This window comes from Populus trichocarpa, chromosome 15 (assembly GCF_000002775.5).
Source record: "Populus trichocarpa isolate Nisqually-1 chromosome 15, P.trichocarpa_v4.1, whole genome shotgun sequence".
In the NCBI taxonomy this organism is placed as follows: domain Eukaryota; kingdom Viridiplantae; phylum Streptophyta; class Magnoliopsida; order Malpighiales; family Salicaceae; genus Populus; species Populus trichocarpa.
In genome coordinates, this window is record NC_037299.2 from 12,487,407 (window position 1) to 12,511,850 (window position 24,444).

At 35.0% G+C, this 24,444-nt stretch overlaps 4 protein-coding genes across 6 annotated transcripts; 2 read left to right on the forward strand and 2 right to left on the reverse strand.

Moving 5' to 3' along the window:
* Nucleotides 1-1,959: 1,959 nt before the first annotated feature.
* Nucleotides 1,960-7,214, forward strand: LOC7456648 (uncharacterized). The gene is made up of 7 exons (XM_006374511.3): nt 1,960-2,273; nt 2,563-3,016; nt 3,156-3,312; nt 4,184-4,228; nt 5,619-5,784; nt 6,006-6,376; nt 6,768-7,214. Exons 1-7 carry the CDS (start codon nt 2,052-2,054, stop codon nt 7,084-7,086), a joined length of 1,734 nt encoding a protein of 577 aa, XP_006374573.2. The 5' UTR covers nt 1,960-2,051; the 3' UTR covers nt 7,087-7,214.
* A 5,013-nt stretch (nt 7,215-12,227) lies between these two features.
* On the forward strand, nt 12,228-18,601 carry LOC7456649 (protein BONZAI 1). 2 transcript variants are annotated; one of them, XM_002321717.4, is made up of 16 exons: nt 12,228-12,534; nt 13,073-13,120; nt 13,297-13,445; nt 13,537-13,585; nt 14,839-14,895; nt 15,174-15,362; nt 15,449-15,583; nt 15,688-15,749; nt 15,843-15,945; nt 16,031-16,145; nt 16,756-16,832; nt 16,926-17,063; nt 17,145-17,309; nt 17,579-17,692; nt 17,804-17,900; nt 17,983-18,601. In XM_002321717.4, exons 1-16 carry the CDS (start codon nt 12,409-12,411, stop codon nt 18,078-18,080), a joined length of 1,722 nt encoding a protein of 573 aa, XP_002321753.3. In that variant the 5' UTR covers nt 12,228-12,408; the 3' UTR covers nt 18,081-18,601. The 2 variants fall into 2 exon arrangements, with proteins under 2 accessions (XP_002321753.3, XP_052303374.1); XM_052447414.1 differs by lacking the exons at nt 15,688-15,749; nt 15,843-15,945.
* Nucleotides 18,602-19,651: 1,050 nt separating this feature from the next.
* On the reverse strand, nt 19,652-21,301 carry LOC18105866 (60S ribosomal protein L34). Its single transcript, XM_006374512.3, has 4 exons — nt 21,132-21,301; nt 20,914-20,993; nt 20,000-20,109; nt 19,652-19,912 (listed from the first exon to the last, which is right to left on the reverse strand). The coding sequence occupies exons 1-4, from the start codon at nt 21,208-21,210 to the stop codon at nt 19,819-19,821; spliced, it is 363 nt and encodes a 120-aa protein (XP_006374574.1). The 5' UTR covers nt 21,211-21,301; the 3' UTR covers nt 19,652-19,818.
* Nucleotides 19,652-24,034, reverse strand: LOC127904349 (60S ribosomal protein L34-like). 2 transcript variants are annotated; one of them, XM_052447416.1, is made up of 5 exons: nt 23,866-24,034; nt 23,648-23,727; nt 22,744-22,853; nt 22,555-22,655; nt 19,652-19,811 (listed from the first exon to the last, which is right to left on the reverse strand). In XM_052447416.1, exons 1-4 carry the CDS (start codon nt 23,942-23,944, stop codon nt 22,562-22,564), a joined length of 363 nt encoding a protein of 120 aa, XP_052303376.1. In that variant the 5' UTR covers nt 23,945-24,034; the 3' UTR covers nt 19,652-19,811; nt 22,555-22,561. The 2 variants fall into 2 exon arrangements, with proteins under 2 accessions (XP_052303376.1, XP_052303375.1); XM_052447415.1 differs by lacking the exon at nt 19,652-19,811 and having other exon boundaries at nt 22,395-22,655.
* Between the last annotated feature and the right edge of the window lie 410 nt (nt 24,035-24,444).

Genomic DNA, 24,444 nt, shown 5'->3' on the forward strand with positions numbered 1-24,444 from the left:
TTTTTCCCCCTGTTTTCCTCTTGAATAATTATAAATTTTAACTCTAAAATTAGTAAGTTTTAACTTTTGCCCCCTTTAAATTTTTGTTTCTAACTTGGCCCTTTCAAACCTAATGTCCTAGCTCGGCACCTGACTGCCATTACCTTTTTTCAGGAAATTGGTATCAAAGTCAGTTCAGTTTGTCATTTCTGGAGAAATTGATCGTCCAGTTCTTTCCTGAAGATGGATGAGACAATGTGCAGAGCCAGCTCTTTGATTGTAAGAGCTGTGTGCAGGTGTTGAAAATTTTCAGGTTCCAAAGCTGCTCCATGCTGTTTGAAATTACGGACCAGACTTGTAATATGCCTCAACATAATTTCTCGAAGGCTTCGTTTTCCTTACGTGGTACTCACAGCATCCAGATTTGTCTTCGAGTTTATAACTCTTCAAGTTTAGATGCGTTATGTTACCATGTGTGCTCTACTGCTTTGTCTTTCCAGTTTCTTTCTTTTCTTTGGTTCTTACTGTGCCTGAAAGCAAGTTTTATCTTATATTACTGTGAAATTATGATGCCCGCTCACCTGTCACTCTTTTATTTTTTTTAAATTGGGAGGAATATATAATAATTTTTTTTTTTGACATTTGAGGCTGTTAGAATGTTGGGTCAGATTTTTTTTAAGATTTGAAAAATCTATTTTCAAGCTTTTTTTTCACATGAGAATTTATATATATAAAAAAGAAGATAATCTAAAAACCTTAATAAACTTGTTTTGGTCTTGATCCAATATTTAATCAGTCAAGAAATGAAAATTAACTCAAATGTCAAAAGATTTAAGCATTAATCTAGTTTTTTTTAGCAAGATAAATGATTCAAAACATTGTTAATGAACTCATTTTATCAAATAAAACTCGTTAACATAAATATTTATTTTTTTTATGTTGTTAAAACGAGGATATTTAACAGCTTTTTATAATTTTTTCCAACGATTTTCTTTCCTCACAAAATCAAGGATTGAAGTGCATAAAAATAAAGTTAATGATAAAAATGTCAAAACCTTGATAAAAAAAGATTGAAAATAAAAAAATAAAAATTTTAAGGACAGAATATTAAAAAAAAAAGAACAAAAAAATCTTGTGTTTTTTGGCTTGAGTGTCAAATCTAGTCCTTGTAATTTCAGTTTTTTATAAGTAATAAAATTGAATTTTATTTTTCAAAATTGACCATTAACTTATTATATATTTTTTTTCAAAACCTTGAGCAAGTTAAAACAAATTATTAATTATTAGGATTAAATTCCAATTAATGTAATATAAAATAATAAAATAGGAAAAATGGGTGACTAGAGTATAAAAATTTCAAGAAAGAGAGAAGAAAACATTTTCTTAATCCAAGATGTTTATTTATCTTTGGTTGTAGAGTGTTTTCATAATTTTACTTAGTTTTTTTTATAATTATAATTGTAATGATAACCATTACAGTATTATTGTTGAAAATATTGAAAGGTATCAACTTTTTTCATGAAACACGCGTGTTTGAGAGTATGATTGTGGTTTTTTTCAAAGTAATTTTTACTCAGAAAAATATACCAATAATATTTTTTTTATTTTTTAAAAATTATTTTTGAGATCAGCACATTAAAATAATTAGAAAATATCAAAAACATATTAATTTAAAACAAAAAAAATTAATTTTTTTTAAAAATATTTTTCAAACACAATGCCAAACACCCTAAGTGGAAAGTGACCAGTATATTTTGGCTTAAGCCACCAGTTGGTATTGCCATGTGATCATGCTTTTTTTTAAAATTATTATTATTATTTTATTTTAAATTATTATTTTTTTAATATTTTTAAATTATTTTAAGGTAATAATATAAAAATAATTTTTTAAAAAATAAAATAAAAATATTATTTTAAAAGACAAAAAAAAAAAAAAACTATTGAGAACTTTTCATTTCTCCAAGCCCTATAAATTACAAATTCCTTCCCTCCTTCCTTCCTCTCCCGCGCGCTCCTTGACAAACAAAGCAAACACAAAACAGCACTGGACAAAGCACTTAATTAAAAAAAAAATGAGCAAACCATCTCCGATTCTTAAAAAGCCAAAAGTAGAGCAGCAAAACAACGACGACGATAATGAAGTGTCACTAAATCAAGAATGCAAAGAGAACAACGGCAGAGAAGAAGAAGAAGATAGCATGGAGGAGCAAAAAGTCGCTTTGATTGCTCTAATCGAACATCGTTCTCGTGTACTTCAGCATCTTAAGCAACGCGTTTCTTATTATCAAACTCAGGTTGCTTGCTTTCTTTCTTGTCTTTAATTTTCATATCTCTTCATTTCCCCTTTTTTTCTATGAAATATAGTTTCTTTTTATATAGTTATGATAGTATCTAGGGTTTTTCTTAGAATTTCTTAATCATCGATTGGCGGTTAACAAAACAGATCGTTTCTTTGTTTTTTTTTTTAATTCTGTTTTACAGATTATTAAAAAAAAGGAGAAAAAAAAACTGAAATGAGTTGTTTAATTAGCTTTCTTAAAAAAATAAATCGGTGGTTGATTATTTGTTTGGAAAAGTGTGCAGCTTGTTGAAGCAGAGAAGAGGTTAGAGGAATCGCAGGTGAAATTGGGTCGGTTAAGTGGAAAAGGCAATGCAACAGCGCCTAATAAACCTTCTGTAGAGAATGGAATTAAGAATGTGAAGGTGGAGAGGAAATCTCCAAGTCCGGTTCGTGTAAATGAGGCTTCTCCTGGAAGCCAGCCCCAGTCTAGGACTGAACTTGTGATTCCGAAAGTTCCTCAACCACTAAAATTGGTGGGTTCAGGTGCGAGAATTTCGAGTTGTTCTAGTGCTCAACCGAGTTCTTCCACTCCCTCTAATGGTGTTGCGAATGCGAAAGTAGAAAAACTTAATAGTGTTGCGGATGTAAAAGTGGAAAAATCTAATAGTGATGTGAAGGTGGAAAGGTCTCACAAAAGTTCGTCTCCTGATGTTGAAGTTATTGAAATTCAGGATAGAGGAACGAAAAGGAAGATTGGTAACTCTTTTCTTTCTTTTTTTCCTTTCTTTTCGATACCGTGTGTATTTTTTTCATTCATAATTTCATGCCTGGGATTGCATTTCACTTCACTTGGAACTTAATTACTTGTTCACATAATTTTTCTGTATAATCTCAGAACAGAAAGAACACAAGGAATTGATTCCACTGGTGTCTAGGAGCTCTTCTCCCTGCACAGTCCACTGCCATACAAGTAATCATATCCCTAGTCAGCACAAAAGAAAGTTGAGAAGTGTTGCTGTTTGTCCAGCCAATGATCAGCTTTTTGTGTCCAGGTGATTCACCTAATTGAAGACTTGAGAACTTTTTGTTCCTTAATTTCACCTACAAATGATAACCAATCGAACTACAGAAAATGACATAAAATTTGACTTCATCCTGCAAGTTTTTATCCTTTCACGTTGAAGATAGTTCCAAGAACATTCCTGCTATCACCTAGAGATGTTGTTTTGATTTGCCTGATGATAAGTTGTCGCTATTTTCCCTTTTCCTTTAGACATTTTAAACTGTGGTTTTCCATAGGAAGAATGTTATCTTCTTAATCAAACACATTAGTTCTTTCAAATCTATAGAAGCATAAAGCATCATAAATTAGTGCTTGTTGGGGGGGGGGGGGGTAGACTTAGTCAACCACAGGTAGAAAGAAGAGCAACTGAAGCACGCATGGAGATGAATATTTGGCACCCAAATTTTTAGTGAGGGGAAAGAGAAGAATACCAAATGAAGTTGTAGATTTAGAACTATATGTGCAGCAACAAAAAAGATGAAAGATGGATAAATATAACAGCATCACTTTGTCAAAAATATCTTCTTCTTTACCGAAAAAGAAGGCCACAAAAATGGCACTTACTTTATGACAATTGCTCAAAACATTGTCGTTCCTAACTCATAGAGTGCACTTGAATGTGGCTTCAAGCATGGAGAATTTTTGTTCCAGCTATGAGTTCATTGGTTTTAAGGAAGAAGATGCATGAGTGCGGCCAAACGAGAAGTTCTTCTCAAATTCATCTTGCATGTTTTTCTTTACTTGATGCTTTTCCAATTTGTAATGTTTGTTATGTAAAATAGACATGGTATTGGTTTTCTTGTATTCACTTGGAATATCTACAAAATCTAACTTTTGTCCAATGCCTTGAATACATACAGTGCTTTGGATGGAATGGTCCACCTATGGCAACTTCAAGCTCGAGGGTAAGTCTTACAGTTTGTGTGAACTTATTTACATTAACTTTCATGAATAGCTGATAGATGATCCACAATGGGAAGAGCATGCCTACCATGCCATTAAGCTTATCATTTTGAGATTTTGTAAGTTTCATAGAGATATTACACATGGTGAACCATGAACACAATGAACATGCTAGATGGAGAGTTGTAAAAGGTGGTTGATGCTTTGGTACTGGAATTTCAGTTAGACAGTCAATTCCTTACATTTACGAAGCTGTATGGAATATTCTTTGTGCATAAGTGCAGACAATTTTACATCTTCACACTTCATTCTGTCATGTCATGAAACAGGAATGTAGTTGCTAAATCCTGGAATTGTTTGAGTGTAAGTTTTATGGATTGACATTGGCCTGCTATTAGAAGAGGGATTTTGCCAGATTTTTGGCAAGATTAGGGTGTGGAAAGCCTTCCATAGATGCTAACTTATTCCAAGAGTAATTTAATAGAAACAGGTGGTCTGTAATGTCTGAATAATTTCAAGAATCAATGCTTTGTATTTGAACCACTTCCACAAATATGAACTTGAGGGTTGCATTTTGGCTGAGAAATTGCTAGGCTTGTTTGAATTCCATGAGTAGTTGAGGATGGATGAGGGAATATGATTCCCTTCCAGGCCTGCGTTCTTGGTGACTTTTTCTGTGTTTTCCAGTTAAGGCGCTTTACTAAGAGGTGTCCTTATTTGCCCTTTTTTTTGGTGGAGGAGAGAGGGAGGATAGACACTCCTCTTGTATATTAGTGTTTGAAATACAAGAGATGATGAGTCATCGAAATTTTTTATGCGTGCTATTCACTGGTTAATGGAAAGTAATATCATGTTTCCCAAGATCACTTTGATAAAGATTTTGACAAGGGTGGTGTCTCATGCATGCTTCATGTGTACTTCTCTTGATTTTTGTCAAATTAGTTTTTTTTTTCAAAGAAAGAAAAGTATTGTGCCCGCACCTACCTATGAAAATTGCCACCAACTTCTTCAAATTCACAACCCTCCTGGCCAATGCTATTTAACTGCAGATTTGTGTCCATGAACATTAATGATTACTTCTAGAGAAGACCTCAGAAGATCAATATTTCTTTGGTTTGAACAACCAGCTTCCTTCAAATTATGAGCATCCATTTGCTATTCAGGCAAAAAAATGTTTCACATTTATTTGCTATTGCGTTGACAAAGAACAGATTTGCAGGTGCTATTGATTATGGAAGAGAAATAATCCTCAGTTGCTTCCATTTTAGTTGGTTGAAGCGCGAACTAATTTTTCTGTTTGTATCAATAACATGTAGTTTCATCGCTTAATCTTCAGTTCTGTAATGTGAAGGTGCTCATCTAGCATCTTGTTTCCCCCCTCTTAAATTTCAGGTCAGGTGCCTCTATAATTAGCACCACTGATTGCGTGTCTCCATTGCAACGTCGATGGCCAGAAGATATAGCCTGGCACCCACTGGGAAATAGCTTATTTTCTGCGTACACTGCAGATAGTGGGGATTCTCAGATATCAATTCTGAATTTGAATAAAATGCAAGGGGTATGGATCATGGTTGAAATATACTTTCTGAATTAATATGTCAGTGCTGCTTGTATAGATATGTCTCAATTGCGTATGTATAGCATGGATTTCACAGCAGTGGAGTTAGCATACTATGTGCACATGCCATCATACTATAAGATAGGATCATGCACTTCCATTTAAAATGTAGGGTTTTTTGGATAAATAATCTTTAATTTTGTATCTTTTTGCATTGACAGAGAGCACGTGTAACTTTCTTGGATGACAAGCCTCATATTAAGGGTACTATTAACAGCATAGAGTTCATGCCCTGGGAAAATACCTGTTTTGTTACTGGCTGCAGTGATCATGGTGTTGTTCTTTGGAATGAGAAAGATGATGAGAACTTGTGGAAGCCAAAGATATTGCACAGGAATTTGCATTCTTCTGCTGTCATGGGGGTTGCCGGGATGCAGCAAAAGCAGATTGTACTGTCTGCTGGCGCAGACAAGAGAATTGTTGGGTTTGATGTGCAAGTTGGGAGAGCTGACTTCAAGCATCAACTCGACAGCAAGTGCATGAGTGTTCTGCCAAATCCATGTGATTTCAATTTATTCATGGTTCAAACAGGGTAAGAATTATCTCTCCTTTTCTCTTTCTGACACGAGTCCTCATCAACTCATCTGTTTATTAGTATTAATAGTCTCCTTATTATGCTTTTAGAAATCTACTCGGTTAACTAAGTTTGATGTTGTTTCACGCACTTTCAACTCTTCCATTTGGTTTCTACTTTCGAGATAAACTACAGTATTTTTAAATTAATATCACTTTATGAGGACTTTGAAGCATAAAAACAGTACTAAAGGTACATTGCAGTTGCAGAAAACTCCTGCTATCACCTGGGAGGCATGTTGATAGAACTAAGTTTCTTGTTCATCTTTCCTAACAAGAGCTTTGTTTTCACTATAGTTTCATATTTTTATAAGCTGTTTGAATGTTAAAATAGAAGATCTCATATTCAGGACTCATGGGAAGCAACTTAGGCTGTTTGATAACAGACTGAAGCAAATGGAAATTCATTCTTTTGGGTTTAAACAAGAAAGTAGCGACTCTCAGTCAGCTCTGACCAATCAAGCTTGGTCTCCTGATGGCCTGTACCTCACATCTGGTTCAGTAGACCCTGTGATCCATATCTTTGATATCAGGTATAATTATGACAAGCCATCCCAGTCCATAAAAGCTCACCAGAAACGAGTCTTTAAAGCAGTATGGCATTACTCTCTCCCACTTCTGATTTCCATATCTTCTGATCTGCACATCGGGTTACACAAGATCATCTAGCCTTGGAAGCTTTGTTTCATACATTTTATGCAATTCCTTTTGTTGGTCATGTTGGCTGTGCTCCTCATTTTGCCTTGAGCGGAATTATGTAACTTGTTTTGAAGAGGGACAAGCTTATCTTAAGATCATTTTTGGGTTGACAATTTTGCCATTGGATTGTGAGAGAGACAGAACTCTGGGGGGATGAACAAATAGTTGCCAAATGGATAGATTTTACCTGGGGGCCTTGATACATGTTATAGGTGGCCTTATGATTCGAAATGAAACAGCAGTGAAGCTCGTTTCTTTTTGTCCTCATTGTTGGAGGCAACAGCCTCCACTCCCCAAACTCATTCAATTTGTTCGAGTGTTATCATATTCAATTTTCTACTTATGTTCTGCATTTGTCTACAGTGAGGGTTTATTTTTTTATTCTACAGTGATTTATTACTTGCAAAGATCAAATTGGCTTGATGGCATATATAAGGCGATGCACACTAGAGGCATTGTGGAAACTTGATTATGTTCATCTGAAATTGTTGGCACAAAACCCCTTAATTGAACGGTGGTCGTTTTATCATATAACATATGTTATAAATGTGAATAGTCAATAACACATGTTGATTCATGAAGAATGCAAGTGGATTGAAAGACAAAAATGCAGTCTATGCAGTCTATAGGTATGAACTTGGAAGCATGGTTTGAAAGTTCAGGATGCTTTCCACTGGTCCAATCTTGCTATTTTCAATCATGGCAAGGGATGTTCTTGGTTCGAAGTTTTGTCCTATGATAGGCTAGACTGGATGAGCATACGGCTGGTTTCAAGCATTGTGCTCCAGCCTAATCCTACATTGTTTGCTTTGTGGTCTAACTATGGTTGTCTTGTGGTTTAATTATATTTTTGAAAAATTTTAAATTTTTTAACTTTAAATTGTTATGTTTTTGTGTGTTTTTGAATTGTTTTAATATGTTGATGTTAAAAATGATTTTTTTATAAAAATATTATTTTAATGTATTTCCAAATAAAAATTATTTTAAAATATAATTTCTACCACAATTTCAAAAATTACTTTCATCTCCAATCTAGAAGGTCCTCTGCAAGCGAGCAATTTCAATGGCTGAACTACTTTCTCTTGTAAAACAGTCAATTTTCAAGTGGTGTTAGCTGTTGTCTATATCTTGGAACCTTGATATTCATGCTCCCTCGTCACTGCCATGACTCTTTTCCCGGGAAGATATTCGTGGATATGCTAGTGAGAATCAATGTAGTGCAACCATGGACTTGACCTGGCAGACCCACTAACAAAACAGGAACAATTTTCTTGTTCAAGGATGAAGATTAAGCACTTGACCCCAATGGCTTGACTTCCATTTAACGCGTGAAGATTTCTATCTTGGATCTTCTCCAACCCGTGTGGGAAACCTTGAAATTTGAAATGGATTCACTAGTTATATGGGGCAAGATGACATAGCGTTCTAATCCTAACAATAGACCAAGATTGGCCATTAGACCACCTCAGGACACTTTGCAGGTCTATATCTTCACCCACTACCGTCCATCCTCCAGTGGTTGACCTCCTGATCTTTGTGCTGGTTGACTCCTCCACATTGTTTTGGAACATCAGATCAACCTTTGTGCTCTTCAAATGCATTTACTTCCATTATGTTAGCCCTCTTTGATTTGCTATAATTATAATACAGTATTTCCATAAAAGAACTCTACCTGGATCGATTCTCCATGTGTTGCCATACAAAAAGCAGTAAAACCACTGTAGTTGGAATATATTTCCTTGTGGGCCTGAATTTCTACTTTATACCGGAAGCAATGCTTCTGATTGAAGAGATGATTCTTCGTTTTTCTACTCTAATCATGCCACCATGCAACATTATTGTTTAGTGGGCATGGGGTCTAGTGATCGTGTCTTGCTTTTAGGGGATAAGAGGAAGCAAGCCGCTGATTGAAGCCTGTCCATGCCATATAGCAAGGGACATGCATGGCTTTTGCCTCTAGTTTGCCATTTCCGGTGTCCCTGCTTTTCTTGTGAAGCTCCAGCTAGCTTCTTTTTTCTGCTTGGGGCCCCAGTTACTCTTCTCCCATAATGGCTTCAGTATCCTAACATAAACTTATTGAATCCCAGCGGGGTATTCTTGAGTTAGGATGAATAATAAACATTTCTGATTAATTATTCCTACTTGCACCACAACAGCTTCCCATAAAAGTCAAACGCAAACCATGATTGCTGCCCATTTTCTCAAAACCATGATTACTCCCCAATTTTTCCAAACCAGGCAGCAGCACCCTTTGAGCTGGTATGTTTATATAATTTACTTTCAATGCTTACCAGTTGGCAGCATTGAATAGTGGCTGCTAGCATCGTTGAAGAGTATTTTCCAATATATTTCATCTAATCCGTATTTAGTTCGTCTAATCTGAGTTATAGCTAGCTTGGCTCGTGAATTCACTTGCAGTGTTATCAGACAATCTGAGATGGGACATCGTAAAACGTGGTCAAGCAGGCATACTGGAAAAACAGTGATTCGAGGTCTATATTCATCGAGTAATATCCTTTATTTCATATATGAAATAATTTTTATAGCTTATGGAAATTATTTTCAATTAATATAATTGATCATATAATATAACTGATCCAATTTATGAAAAAAAAATATTATTAGAAAAATTATTAACATTATTGCAAATTCTTTATATATATCATTGTTTATTGAGAAGGGCAAACATAAGATTCTCCCCTTGTCTAGGCGTGACTCGTGAACGTTGGAGTAACTAGCAAGGATTCGACAATTACTAAAATGGACTCTCAACACAAGACTTTAGATCATGAGAAAAAAAAAAGTTCAACATTGTTGAACACACACGAGTACAAGAAAGGATTGCTGGGCGGGTAACCATCACATACACTTGTTTTTTAAGCTAACAAGGACAAATTATTCATGTTCTAACACTCTAATAGAAATCATAAGTGATGTTTCCTACAAGACATTACACCCTTTTTAATGTTTTACACACTTTTTATAGGCTTGATCAAAAGTTTGAGATTACAACCTTAGGTCCACGAAAATATTACCTTTAAATCTTTATTATGTCCTCATGTTCTTTATTAAAATGATTAAGTAATTGGTTATTTTTCCAGGTGATGGACCCACTGGTTATTATTATTATTATTATTATTTTCTAGTAAAAAAAAAAACAATTTGATACTGCAATTACAGATTGGGGGCATGTGATGAATTTGACTTCCAGTCGAACTTTTGAAAGATCTCTACGTGTGTGTATATATTAATAAAAGTGTTTATATCAATTTATATGTATTTTAACTAATTTTACTGGTCATAAAATTAATGAACATGTAAGTTTTTAGTGGTCCTGATATTTATAAAACTCGAATTGGTGACCTCTAATAAGCAAACTTAAAACTTGACCAATTGAGTTGCACCAAAATATTTTTATATTTCAGTCTATTTAGTATTGAAATACATGTTATTTTTTTAAATACATTACAATAATTTTTTTATAACATGTTAAAATAATTAAAAGAATATTTAAAAATTTATTAATTTAATATTTTTTAAAATAAAGAACACTATAAAACACAAATTGAACCACAGCATCAAGCACCCATTATGAAGAAAATAAAAATAGCTAACTAATTGATTTTGTTTCTTTTAATATCACGTGAACATTTAACAAGAGATTTAACTTGTGCGCGTATTGAGGATGAAGAAAATAGTAAATATCAAAAGTTTAAGCTGCATGGAATAAATTAAAAAAAAATACATCCCCATAATTAAAGAACCGAAATTTTTAGTTGAAAGGTATGAAATTCAAACCTTATCATATTATAGTTAAGCATTTAAAACTATAGTTATTAGATTTAATATGAGAACTAATTTGAAGAATATATAGATTATCCAATAAATTTATAAATAATAAACTAATTTTTTTAAATGTTAATATATATTTTTTCTAATAAATAAATTTAGTCAAATCAATATCTTGTTTGATTCAAATAAAAACCTAAATTAAATCAAGATTTTACTCTTAATTTTTTCGAATTAACCATAATTCAATCATAGAGTTGAAATTCTAACTTCATTTTTCAGTTTCGATCAGGAGAAAAATCATGATTTCTTCTTAAACACCATGGTCAACGGATTTGAGGTACTTTGGTCGAATTAACAAAGCAATTGCCTTCCAAAATTGGATGTAGTCGTGGTGGTATTTTTAGAGTTTCAAATTCATAGCGGAGTCCACGATATGACACTCTGAATGCCGCCTCTCCGCGTTCATTGGCTGAATTTCTCAAATTCAAATTCCAAACCAACGACTTTTAAAATCTTAAGACTCTACCATACCTTATTCAACACCCAATCACTTGCTCACAACCCAATCTCAATGGCATCACAGTAAATTCAGCCCATCTCAAACCCAGTTATACTTCCTGACAAAACCGTGGCAAAGATTGATTGGTGAGTTAGTTAGCTACAAAATAAGTCGTGCTCACTTTATTAGACCCCCAAGAAATCGACGGTAAACTTCATCTTTGCCCCTATAGATTTACCAAAGCTCTATTCCCACCCCTGCATAGCGTAAACGTTTCCAATATTATCCTTCTAGTTCCAAGGAAGTTCTTATGTTATCCTTGATAATTGAATATCTACTACCTTTTGAATCTGGTTTTTGAATTTTGTAGCTTATAAGTGTTTTTTTTATTATAATAAACTCACAAGCACAATATTTGTATTTAGATCAAGTAAATTTTTTATCAAAATAATTTTTTAATTACATTGATGTAACTACTAGTTCAAATGAATTTATAAAACAAGTTAATTTTTAATTATTATTTTTTTGTGGTAACATAACGAAGATTAGAGAGAAAATTAAGAAAGTAGGAATAAAAAAGTAAAAAGGATCATTTATTATATTTGACTTTAAAGGGTGAAAGTGATACTTTGAAAAAACTATAAGAGTAATATTACAAATACGAAAAAATAATGGATAAATATGTCACGTTTCTGCATTTATAGGGATCAAAATGTAGTTTAATTTTAAAACGCGTTATCATAGAAACGGATTTGTGTATATATAGGAAGGAAACAGAGAGGGCCCACAAACGTATCAACTCACTGCACTTACTCCTCCTTTCCAGATATTATTATTATTATTATTAATAGGAAAAATCAGACTCTGTTTTCTGTCTTCTCTTTTTATTCATTTTTCCGTTTCTCGATTTGTGTTTCGGAATCTGAATTTTTTTTGTTTTCGAGAGAAAAACGTGTATTAGCTGCTAATTAGTAGACTCTGTTAGCTGCTGGCGGAGTATAATGGGGAATTGCTGCTCTGACGTGGCCGGCGGTAGGGCGGCAGTTGGTGGCAGCGGCGCCGCCGCTGGAAATGACGCTGTCGATCATTTCCTCAAGTCTCGTGGCATGTACAGCTCTCAGATGGAGGTCGGTTGGTCGGTCCTCGATTGCTTTTGTTGTTAGTACAGTAAATAAATATGTTTTAGAGTTGTTGAGTGTTGATAATTATGGATGGAAGCTATGATATGATAATGTTAGGCGTGGCATTATTTATTTAGATTGATTTCTGGAGTAAGTTTTTTCCAGCTTTTAATTAGTGTTAAGATGCAAAAACTTTCTGATTAAATAGAAGCTGTTACCAGAAGCAGAGTTGGTTGATTATTAATTAGGTTAATCAATTTTTTGATTTAATTTGATTTAGAATTGTCAACTGTTGATAATTCAATTCATTTTGAATGATTAGGCATCTGGTAATGAACATGAATTATGTAAACCATTTCTATGATTATAATTATTCAATTCATTATTATAATCCTAGTATAGGTTAGTTATTGCTCGAAAAGAATGTTACAGTTGAGTATATGTGTTGCAATTAAATGAGTTATTTGTTATTGCATTTTCATGTCTGGCTTACCCTTTTCGTTCTCCATACTGAATCTTCTTTGTGAAAACCATTTCTATGCAGTTATCATTTTCTGCTACAAACTTGCGTGACCGGGATGTACTTTCCAAGGTAGGAGGCTTTACCTTTTTTTATGCGTTGTGGTAAAAAAAATTTCAATTAGGGGATCAGGGGGGTATGTTTAGTTACTTTTGATATTTTAAGTTCTTGTGCAATAGCCTGATAATTTTAACTGTTTCAGATTTCTTTTCTTCTGTTTCTTATCATATAAGTTTTATCTGCTTTAGAGCGATCCTATATTGATTGGTTATACGAAAGGAAAAGATGGAACACTTGCTGAAGTTTTCCGAACAGAAGTAGTTCTTAATTCATTAAATCCAACATGGATTACAAAACACGTGATTACATTCCAGTTTGAAGCTGTTCAAACGTTGGTGTAAGTTCTATGCTTGTATCTCCATATTCTTTTCAACCAAATACAAGTTCTATTGGTTTCACTATATTGTGATCTGTGTCATTTACCACAGGTTCCATGCATATGACGTTGACACTCAATTTCACAACATAGATGTAAAGGTATCCTTCTATAGTCTGATTGCTGTTTCCTTTGTTGCTTCCCTTTGTTAATGGCAAATTTGGTTATATTGTGATTTTCTTATCAATTGTATATTGTCGAATATTCTCCCTAACAAACTCGGTTCTCTTTCCAAGATCAATATGTTTGTTCAATAATAACTCTCTGTATGGAACAACATGTTAAAATATTTCACCATTCTTGCTGTTCTATTGAAGTCTTGGTTGGAACTGCAAGACCTAGTTTACAGCATGAAATTAATAAAAGAGATGGATGGTCAAATAATTATAGTTTTCATAATGTTAAAAAAGCACTATGCAACTCAGAGGAAAATAAGGAAAAGAAATCTGCAATTGCACGTTTTTAAAGAGGTTCCATAAATTGCCTGTCCTTCATAGTACTTTTTTTTCCTTCTTTTGCTTTTGGTTCTTTGGCACATCGGGAGATTGAGAAAGCTTTGGGCTTCATGATTGGAGTAAACCTTCCCTCATCATTTAAATTTCTGGCCCCTCATCCCTTTATTTGAGTTTCAACCCCATTAGGGACTGGCTCTTATCCTTATTGGTATTTTATGAGGGACTATTTTGGAGGTGGCTGATATTGTCTCTAGATACAGTACATGAGAGTGACATTTTAGTCTAAAAAGTTTTTAATTTATTTGTCAAGAGATTCAGGACCATTGATTTTTTAAAGAATGATATGGATTCAAAACAAGAAAAAAAATGGAAGTGTTGATTGTTCATTTATAGCACTCAATTCTATAAATTACCTTTCCTCGGTCAGTAAAAGATCTTTGTTATCATGAAAGGTATTGATTAACTGCTCTAAACATACACTGAAGCACCAAAGTGAGAATGGTCTTGGGATAATTTTTTTTGTAAACTGGGTTGCTTTTTATTTTTGGCAGTTGGGTGGGTGGGGGTGTTGGAATTTAGCTATACCACATATTTATGGCTGATGAGGTATTTCTGTGCAAACAGGGGAGAGGAACTTGTTCATAAATAGATTTTCCATGATAACATTTTGAGGGAATTGTTGGCTGTTTCTCTGGCGTATGCTTTCCCTATCAAAGGTGTTCTCTGGTTCATTTGTAAAATGAATGTAAACATGCCACACTGTTTGGATATTACATGGATATTGTCCAGTGCTTAGAAAAATGTTTTCAAGAAATAGTGCAGAATGTTTATCACAAGTTATTGTCATTGGAATGAATAGAAGCATGCCCTATTGATAATTAATGATTCAACAAATGCAGATGCTTAAGCTAGAAGAGCTACAATTTCTTGGCGAAGCATCTTGTGTATTATCTGAGGTATGATTTGAATGCCACTCTCCTTCACTTCTTTCTGTATAGTAATTATTAAAGAATGGGAATCTTGGTGTTTTTATTCAAAGGAGGGAATTCTTCTTACTCTAATCCTAGCCAGAGGGACCTTATAGTAACTATGATGAAACCTAAGATCTAAATTTAGACCAAATATATTGTGTTCCTTGTAAGAAGGATACAGGTGTACAAATTAAATGACCTTGAGAGACTTGTTTGCAGTTAAATTTTTAATTACTGAACCAGTCTCGTTTCTGTTGGCACAGGTTGTAACCAGGCCAAGTAGGTCATTGACTCTAGATCTTTTATTTAGAGAAGATCCTACCATGTCAGGCAATCCTCGACATTGTGGACAACTTATTGTGCATGCCGAGGAATGCATAAGCTCAAAGAGCACAGTGGAGATGGTATTAAGGTGCTCGGATTTGGAACATAAGGATCTGTTCTCAAAAAGTGTATGGGCTATTGAGATCTTGTTTCTTGTTGTTTTGTTAGGCATTTCATGAGAAACATAAATAATTGTTTTGTTATGTATCTGCAGGACCCATTTTTGCTAATCTCAAAAATTGTTGAGGTTGGGCTCCCCATTCCTGTGTGCAAAACAGAAGTCTTAAAAAATGATCACAACCCAGTGTGGAAACCAATCTATTTGAGCATTCAACAAGTTGGAAGCAAGGTAAAAACAAGCTCCATGAGCTGTCCATGTTTTATTTTTTTATTCGAGTTCAATACCCACCATGGCCTTCCAGGGCAATGTTACCTTTCTAATTGAAACTGCAGGAAAATCCATTAATGATTGAGTGTTTTAACTTCAATAGCAGTGGCAAGCATGATTTAATTGGGTAAACGGTGATCTCTTCTTCTTCATTTTTTATTTTTTACCTTACCTCCATAACTGGCATGTTGATAAATCTTCTTCATTGTTGATTTATCAGAAAAGTTAAAAAATCATTAGTTGAGCTGGAAAAGCTTCATTCTAATGGCGAAGGAGAGAATTTATTTTTACCCACAACTGTTGGGCATAATCATCAGAATAAGGTCTGATTATGTGAATCAAATTGACTTGAATCTTGAATCTGTCTCTTTTCGCTGTTGCATGCCTAATTTGCTTATTTTAATGCAGGTGTTAAAGAGCCAGCTATTTGTGGACAAGTTTTCCCAAAGCAGTCAATGGACATTTTTGGATTACTTGGCCGGGGGATGTGAACTGAACTTCATGGTGGCAGTTGATTTCACGGGTAACAGTTTACAAATTTTAACTTTAGCTACAATGGGTGATTTTTTTCCCCTATGGACCAAACGCTTTCTCTCTCAATAACATTTGGAGTGCAATGGAAATTATAATTTGTTTTTGGTTTGATGATTTAGTATGTGATTCTACATCAATATTTATTAATGTCCTTGAATTAATGTGTATCCTTGTTCTTATTCTAGTTCTGCCAATTTCTTGACGTTTTCTCCTGTCTTTCATTTTAAATACAGAAGGCACGATTATGTTTTTAGCTATCTACAAAAGTTATCATGACATGTAGGAATTTTTATTTTGATCTACAGACCTGTAAAAGGAAAAAAAAGGAAGCAGAATTTCTCTCTTATTAAAGATATCTCTGAATAATTTGTGTTTTTGTGATATACAAAGCATAAGAGGCTGGAACTTTTTAGTTGGAAGCAGAGTCATGTTTTGAGGAGTTTATGGCATTTAGGATAAATTGCTTACACATTTATTCTTATTTCACTGTTGGAGGTTTCCATCGAAACAATTGTTCATAAAAATAAATAAATAACACCATAATCTATATGTTTTAAGAACTCTAATGTATCCTTCTACCTTTCATTTTCTTCTTACAGCTTCAAATGGAAATCCCCGCCTCCCTGATTCCTTGCATTACCTTGATCCATCTGGACGGCTAAATGCATACCAAAGAGTAATAAAATTGCTCTCTGCTGTATTCTTAACTTCCTTTTATCTTCTTTTTACAATGTACATATATCACCTCATCGGCCAATTTGTTTTCCAGGCAATCTTAGAGGTTGGAGAGGTGTTAAAATTTTATGATTCAGATAAGCGCTTTCCGGCCTGGGGATTTGGGGCACGACCAATTGATGGTCCGGTCTCACATTGTTTTAACTTGAATGGAAGCAATAATCACAGTGAGGTGAAATACTTTGAAATCAGAAGTCAGATGTTTGTACTTTACTTACAATGCCTGTGTTTTAAGCGTATGCCACTCTTCCAGGTAGACGGAATCCAGGGAATTATGACAGCATATACCAGTGCTCTCTATAATGTTTCTCTGGCAGGGCCAACACTTTTTGGGCCTGTGATCAGCAATGCCGCACTAATTGCTAGCCAGTCTCCTGCAAATGGAGGAAAAAAATACTTTGTTTTGTTAATAATTACGGTAAGAATGACACCGAAATTCTGGCTGGTTTTGTCTGGCAGACATGCTATGCTGATAGTTCACCAATTTCACAATTTAGCACCTTTTTCCTTTCTAAACATTCTATTCAGGAATTGCTTATTCCAATTCTGTAATGTAATGTCATTCCGTTTTGATGTAGAATTTAATTATTTGTTTTTCAGGATGGATTTAGCATATTCTCAGAAGAATAAGACTTTCGTGTTTAATATCTTTAATTTTTTTTTTGCACCGAAACGTGACTGTCTCAGGATGGAGTTGTAACTGATCTCCAGGAAACCAAAGATGCCATAGTGAAAGCATCTGACCTGCCGCTATCAATCCTCATAGTTGGAGTTGGAGGAGCTGACTTCAAAGAAATGGAGGTATCTTTCTTAACATCAATACCTCTCCATAGTGGAAATATTTGATTGTGTAAACCTCAGTTATTTTATCGACCACCTCTGATTTTCTGAAGTTTAATTATTGCTGCCCAGATTTTAGATGCTGATAAAGGAGAGAGACTAGAAAGTTCAAGTGGACGTGTTGCTTCACGTGATATAGTCCAGTTTATGTCATTTCGGGATGTACAAAGTAAGTATATATCTTGTAAATCAATTTGAGATGGAAGCTTCAATGATATTTTTTTGGGTGGTAACATAAATAATATTTGCAGGTGGAGAGATTGCTGTTGTTCAAGCACTTTTGGCAGAACTACCTACCCAGTTTTTATCCTACATGCGATCCAGAGAAGACATCCAACCAAACATTTGATTATGTAAACAAGTGTACATATAATTTTCTATTTGTGGATTCATGCTACGAGTTTTCCTGCGTAGGCCAAATGGTGCCAAATGCATCGTGGCTCTTAGGTGATTAGGCCTTGTTCATCTTACTAGAAGAGGTAAGAAATGCGTTCCCAAACTTGAGCAGAATCCTCATGCTGAACAGCAGAAGTTGGGCTGCGCATTCTTCGCCACGCACATTGGCTGGACAAGTTCCATGGTTTTTCCCAGCTTGAAACAGTGGCGTTTCACGACTTTGAAACATGTTTGAGAGGATTGATGAAGAACTTTTCATGGATTCCGGAACCAACCAGTCCTACTTAGGCAGATGGGAGAACCAACTAATCCAATTCAACCATATCAGCTGAAGGACATGCGAGGAACTAAGTCATGATTGTAACAGTCATATCTTCATTATTTGACACGATTGTTTTCAAGCCGCTTTGTGATTCATGATCTTGGACTGGATGCAAGTGAAATAACACTATTTGGTGTGAGAATTATTTGGCCGATTTATTCCCTTTTCATCATCTGGCTAGTCAAAACAAAAGGTGCTCGGTGGTTTTGCCCTCCAAAGCATCTGAGCTTTGAAAACGCTAAAGAAACAGGACGTCATGATCCTTTATTAGGCGGATTTGCTTAATACATATTACATAGGAACATAGGGTATGGTCAATCACATTTTTAAAATGATAAATTCCCACGACAGAAATAATTTTATGTACAAGAAGATATTTTTCCTCTCCACCGTCTCCTATCTTCTATCCCAAAATAATGATCAAACACAAACATCATTAAAAACAGCAAACAGATAGAACAAAATTAGGCTTATTCCAAGACATGCCAGTTTTTGAGCATCCCACCTAGTTCGGGATTTAGGCATTGTTGTTGCTGTTGTTAAACACTAAGTAATAACATGGGATGCAAGGAAATTGGCAAACCGTAGATTCAACCATATTGCTGAAGAATTGATACATAGGAACCAACTAGGATAATATCAGTGATAACCCTAATCATGAGCATGCTTTTGCAAAACCCAAGGACATGCAATGAGCAAGGTCACAACTGTTATCTAAATATGTTCATCGTGGGACATGGTAGTATTCAATCCCATTTGGGATCCATGGTCATCAGAGAAGACCCTGACATCATTTGGCGTGAGAATTATAAGAGCCTTCTACAAATGCTTTTCCTTTCCCATTTTATTCCTGCCTTTTCATCAGCTGGCCATCCTAAAGTTTCAACAAAGAGGTTTCTGGGTAGCTTTACCCCCCTAAAATTTTAATTTTCATAAGAATTCGGTAACAAAATTGACTTTAAAAATGACAAGGATGACAGAAACAAGAACTTCACTTGTGATCTATTATTAAAATTATGTTAAATATGCATGACTGAAAAGTACTTTCTCAAATTGATGTGGCAAAAAAATGAGATAAGAGATCATGATGAAACTGGGAGAAATTGGAAGAATTAAAACTTGTTGAAGAAATGCTGGATTTTAGATATATTTAGGCCCTATCCAAGAACATGAAATGAAAGGAAATTGGCAAACCATCCAAATATAGGCAAGGAAATCAAATTGACAATAAGTAAAATTAACATATCCAAGTCATGAGAGTATCAAGCAAGCTAATAATCAAATCCACATTTGACTGGCCATTAAGCAATAACAAAATTTTGCTGAAACATCCTCTAAGTAGGAAAACTCCACTTCATACACCTCTCATTTAGCTCTTTGAGGCTTGTTTTTCTTTTGACTTCTGGATCTTCAAAACCTTCTTCACAATCTTTTGCTCCTCCACCAAGAAGGCTCGGATTATTCTGCATAATAAACACACCAAAACCACTTAAAGCGGGTCTTCATCACTTCAAAAAACAAAGAAAAAAGAAACCATCAGGGTATCGTACCTCTCCCGAACAGCGCTTCCAGACAAGACTCCTCCATAGGCACGGTTCACAGTCCTGCGGTTCCTAGACAATCTAGACCTCTTGTATTCGGCAGGTCTCAAGTGAGGGATCTGAAAAGAAGTAAAGATTCCATCAAAACCAGCACCACCAGATCGAGCTTTGTAAAGAAAAGAAAAGTTAAAAACACTGCAGCCAACAGTCATTCATAGCTCAGAAATAAATCTTTCACAATATGGAGGAAACCATCAACCAATCACATATAAATGGAAACCTTGTATCAAATAAGCAATAACAAATTTATTTACCAGCAAAAATCATTATCAAGATTACTGTAATTCATCTTATTAGACAACTAGACTAAGTAACTTAAATTCTCAAGGAATGGAAAATGGCAATGAAGTGCATTTAAGCAGGGCTGGCTTCAAGGGAAGACTTGGAAACTGCTCGCCACAAAGCAACAAAGTATAGTTAAAACTTACCCCTTTAATTTTTAACATTTGCAAGATAGTGATTGCAGTAACCTGCAACCCCAAATTTCTGGGGGAAACCAGCCCACACGACAAAAAAAGTCATATCTAAATCCTAAACTCCCAGCAAACCACTCCTCTCCCGATACAGGCATTAGCAGACCTATGGCTAGAACTGTAAAAGTATTTCAAAATGATCCGAAGTATTATATTTCCCACTCATAACAAAAAAAAAAACTAAAAAACTGATGCATCTACACCAACTGTGTGTCATTACATACAAAATCCTTAGTATGAAGGATAAAATAATCCACGGTACACAAATCTCCATACAAGATCAAATATACTTAGCAATCCAATGTAGTAATAACAGCAGATTCAATCTAATAAATAACATCCCAGTTAGATGCATAAAAAGAAAAAAAAAAGATGATAGAAAAACAATACCCCTTGAATCCTCTTGCCAGTAACTGGGCACTTGGGTCCGCTAGCTCTCTTCTTGGTGGTTTGGTAAATCAATTTCCCACCTTCAAACCATAAACGGAACAGCAGCAAAAACTCATTACCCAATTTGCTATTTTCTTTAGCATAAACAAAAAACAGAAGAAGAAAAAGGCAGATTCAACAACATTACATGTGATGTAATGGACATGTTGCTAACTTACCAGGAGTTTTCACCACACGGTGTTGGTTAGACTTGGTGGCGTAGCTGTGACGCTTCCGGTAAGTCAGACGCTGCACCATCTTCAGATCAGCTCTTCAGTCTCCGTGTTTGTGTATGGTGTGCAGACAAAGGGGAAGACGGGAGAGCGTTTATAGCTAGGGTTTTCTTTGAAACCCTAATGCAAAACGATACGCCCAATGGAGTTTAAGGTGGGCCTAAGAATCATTGGGCTGGTCCATGATTGCAATGCTCCAGTCTAGTATACTGGGCTAAAGACTGGAGTTTAAGGCCCAATAACCGGTCCAAACTAATTTGACAATTTCATTGTATTTCCCCATTGATCTTGTGGCAAACCTTCATTCTCAAATCTCAACAGCAACAACATGACAATTAATTTTTTTTCATGAAATAAAAGGTTATTTTTATTATTTTAAAAAATATTTTTTTAATCAATCCACCCCTCTCAATACATGAGTTGTACCTTGTACTAGATCTAGCCGAGGTCAAGTTTTAAATGTATGCCTCAAGCTGTATTGTTTTTTTTTCCCTGTCTATCCTCCTTGCTAGGAGTGAATAGCACTAGAAGCTACCTAAATCAAACAAATTCATTCTATCTTATACAAATTATCTCGACGTCAGTTGCAAGGTGCAGGGCTGCAGGCCCTCACAATCTGGGAGGCAGAAGCACAAATCATTGAATCAATGCTTGCTCTCCAAATGTAAATTTCAATTGTCAAGATTTTGGTATTAAATTCCAATCATTTATTTATTTTTAGTTTTAATTTATCTAGATAGTCTTGATATATTGATATTACAAATAAATTTTTAAAAAAAATATTTTAAGATTCCAAAATATGTAAAGACCATGAAACAGCATTCATAGAGACTAACAACTCCAGCGGCATAAGCACCCGTCAATCCTAAACTAATTCCAAGGCCCTTGTTTGGAAATCAGGGGGGGGGGGGGGGGAAGGCCCCCTAAAATTTTAATTTTCATAAGAATTCAGTAATAAAATTGACTTTAAAAATGCTAAGGATGACAGAAACAAGAACTTGACTTATGATCTATTATTAAAATTATATGTTCAATATGCAGGACTGAAAAGCATTGTCAAATTGTTGTGGCAAAAAAATGAGACAAGAGATCATGATGAGACTGGGAGCAATTGGAAGAATTCAGACTTGCTGGAGACATGCTGATTTTAGATATATTTAGGCCCTATGCAAGAACATGGAATCAAAGGAAATTGGCAAACCATCCAAATATAGGCAACGAAATCAAATTGACAAAAAGTAAAATTAACATATCCAAGTCATGAGAGTATCAAGCAAGCTAATAATCAATTCCACATTTGACTGGCCATTAAGCAATAACAAAAGTTTGCTGAAACATCCTCTAAGTAGGAAAACTCCACTTCATACACCTCTCATCTAGCTCTTTGAGGCTTGTTTTTCTTTTGACTTCTGGATCTTCAAAACCTTCTTCACAATCTTTTGCTCCTCCACCAAGAAGGCTCGGATTATTCTGCATAATAAACACACCAAAACCACTTAAAGCGGGTCTTCATCACTTCAAAAAAGCTAAGAAAAAAGAAACCATCAGGGTATCGTACCTCTCCCGAACAGCGCTTCCAGACAAGACTCCTCCATAGGCACGGTTCACAGTCCTGCGGTTCCTAGACAATCTAGACCTCTTGTATTCGGCAGGTCTCAAGTGAGGGATCTGAAAAGAAAGTAAAGATTCCATCAAAACCAGCACCACTGGATTGAGCTTTGTAAAGAAAAGCAGAGTTAAAAACACTGCAGCCAACAATCATTCATAGCTCACAAAGAAAGCTTTCACAATATGGAGGAAACCATCAATCAATCACATATAAATGGAAACCTTGTATCAAATAAGCAAAAACAAATTTATATACTAGCAAAAATCATTATCAAGATTACAGTAATTCATCTTATTAGACAACTAGACGAAGTAACTTAAATTCTCAAGCAAATGGAAAATAGCAATGAAGTGCATTTAAGCAGGGCTGGCTTCAAGGGAAGACTTAGAAATTGCTCGCCACAAAGTATAGTTAAAACTCACCCCTTTAATTTTTAACACTTGCAAGATAGGGACCGCAGTAATCTGCAACCCCAAATTTCTGGGGGAAACCAACCAACACGAAAAAAAAAGTCATCTCTAAATCCTAAACTCCCAGCCAACCACTCCTCTCCCGATACAGGAATTAACAGACCTATGGCTAGAACTGAAAGTAATTCAAAATGATCCGAAGTATTATATTTCCAACTCCTTAGAAAAAAAAACTAAAAAACTGATGCATCTACACCAACTGTGTATCATTTCATACAAAATCCTTAGTAGAAGGACAAAATAATCCAGGGTACACAAATCTCCATACAAGATCAAATAAACTTAGCAATCCAATGTAGTAATAACAGCATATTCAATCTACGAAATAAAATCCCAGTTAAATGCATAAAAAGAAAAAAAAATAGATGATAGAAAAACTATACCCCTTGAATCCTCTTGCCAGTAACTGGGCACTTGGGTCCGCTAGCTCTCTTCTTGGTGGTTTGGTAAATCAATTTCCCACCTTCAAACCATAAACGGAACAGCAACAAAAACTCATTACCCAATTTGCTATTTTCTTTAGCATAAACAAAAAACAGAAGAAGAAAAAGGCAGATTCAACAACATTACATGTGATGTAATGGACACGTTGCTAACTTACCAGGAGTTTTCACCACACGGTGTTGGTTAGACTTGGTAGCGTAGCTGTGACGCTTCCGGTAAGTCAGACGCTGCACCATCTTCAGATCAGCTCTTCAGTCTCCGTGTTTGTGTATGGTGTGCAAACAAAGGGGAAGACGGGAGAGCGTCTATAGCTAGGGTTTTATTTGAAACCCTAATGCAAAACGAGACGCCTAGTGGAGTTTATGGTGGGCCTAAGAATTATTGGCTCAGGTCCAATACTGCAATGCTCCAGCCTAGTAGACTGGGCTAAAGACTGACGTTTAAGCCCCAATAATCGGTCCAAAGTAACTTGACAATTTCATTGTATTTCCCCATTGATCTTGTATTCACCATTAACCAGGCAAACCTTCATTCTCAAATCTCAACAACAACAACACGATACAACCTTAATCGGTTGGACTTAGACCAGTGTAGGAGAGTCACGCCATGATGGAATTGAACAGATTCATGTAATAATTTTCATAGAACTTCTTTTTTTGGTTTTTTTGTCAGATGAAATTGTTTTGATAAAATCATAAAAACTTGTTAATTTGAAATTATAATCATCCCTTAATCA

Coding starts and splice junctions, on each gene's coding strand:
- LOC7456649 (XM_002321717.4), top strand. CDS start 12,409: ATGGGGAATTGCTGCTCTGACGTGGCCGGCGGTAGGGCGGCAGTTGGT. Junction 13,586..14,838: donor TTCACAACATAGATGTAAAG/GTATCCTTCTAT, acceptor CAACAAATGCAG/ATGCTTAAGCTAGAAGAGCT. Junction 15,363..15,448: donor AGGATCTGTTCTCAAAAAGT/GTATGGGCTATT, acceptor ATGTATCTGCAG/GACCCATTTTTGCTAATCTC.
- LOC7456648 (XM_006374511.3), top strand. CDS start 2,052: ATGAGCAAACCATCTCCGATTCTTAAAAAGCCAAAAGTAGAGCAGCAA. Junction 4,229..5,618: donor TGGCAACTTCAAGCTCGAGG/GTAAGTCTTACA, acceptor CTTAAATTTCAG/GTCAGGTGCCTCTATAATTA. Junction 5,785..6,005: donor ATTTGAATAAAATGCAAGGG/GTATGGATCATG, acceptor TTGCATTGACAG/AGAGCACGTGTAACTTTCTT.
- LOC127904349 (XM_052447416.1), bottom strand. CDS start 23,944: ATGGTGCAGCGTCTGACTTACCGGAAGCGTCACAGCTACGCTACCAAG. Junction 23,728..23,865: donor CCGTGTGGTGAAAACTCCTG/GTAAGTTAGCAA, acceptor TATGGTTTGAAG/GTGGGAAATTGATTTACCAA. Junction 22,656..22,743: donor GGAAGCGCTGTTCGGGAGAG/GTACGATACCCT, acceptor TTTATTATGCAG/AATAATCCGAGCCTTCTTGG.
- LOC18105866 (XM_006374512.3), bottom strand. CDS start 21,210: ATGGTGCAGCGTCTGACTTACCGGAAGCGTCACAGCTACGCCACCAAG. Junction 20,994..21,131: donor CCGTGTGGTGAAAACTCCTG/GTAAGTTAGCAA, acceptor TATGGTTTGAAG/GTGGGAAATTGATTTACCAA. Junction 20,110..20,913: donor CTGGCAAGAGGATTCAAGGG/GTATTGTTTTTC, acceptor ACTTCTTTTCAG/ATCCCTCACTTGAGACCTGC.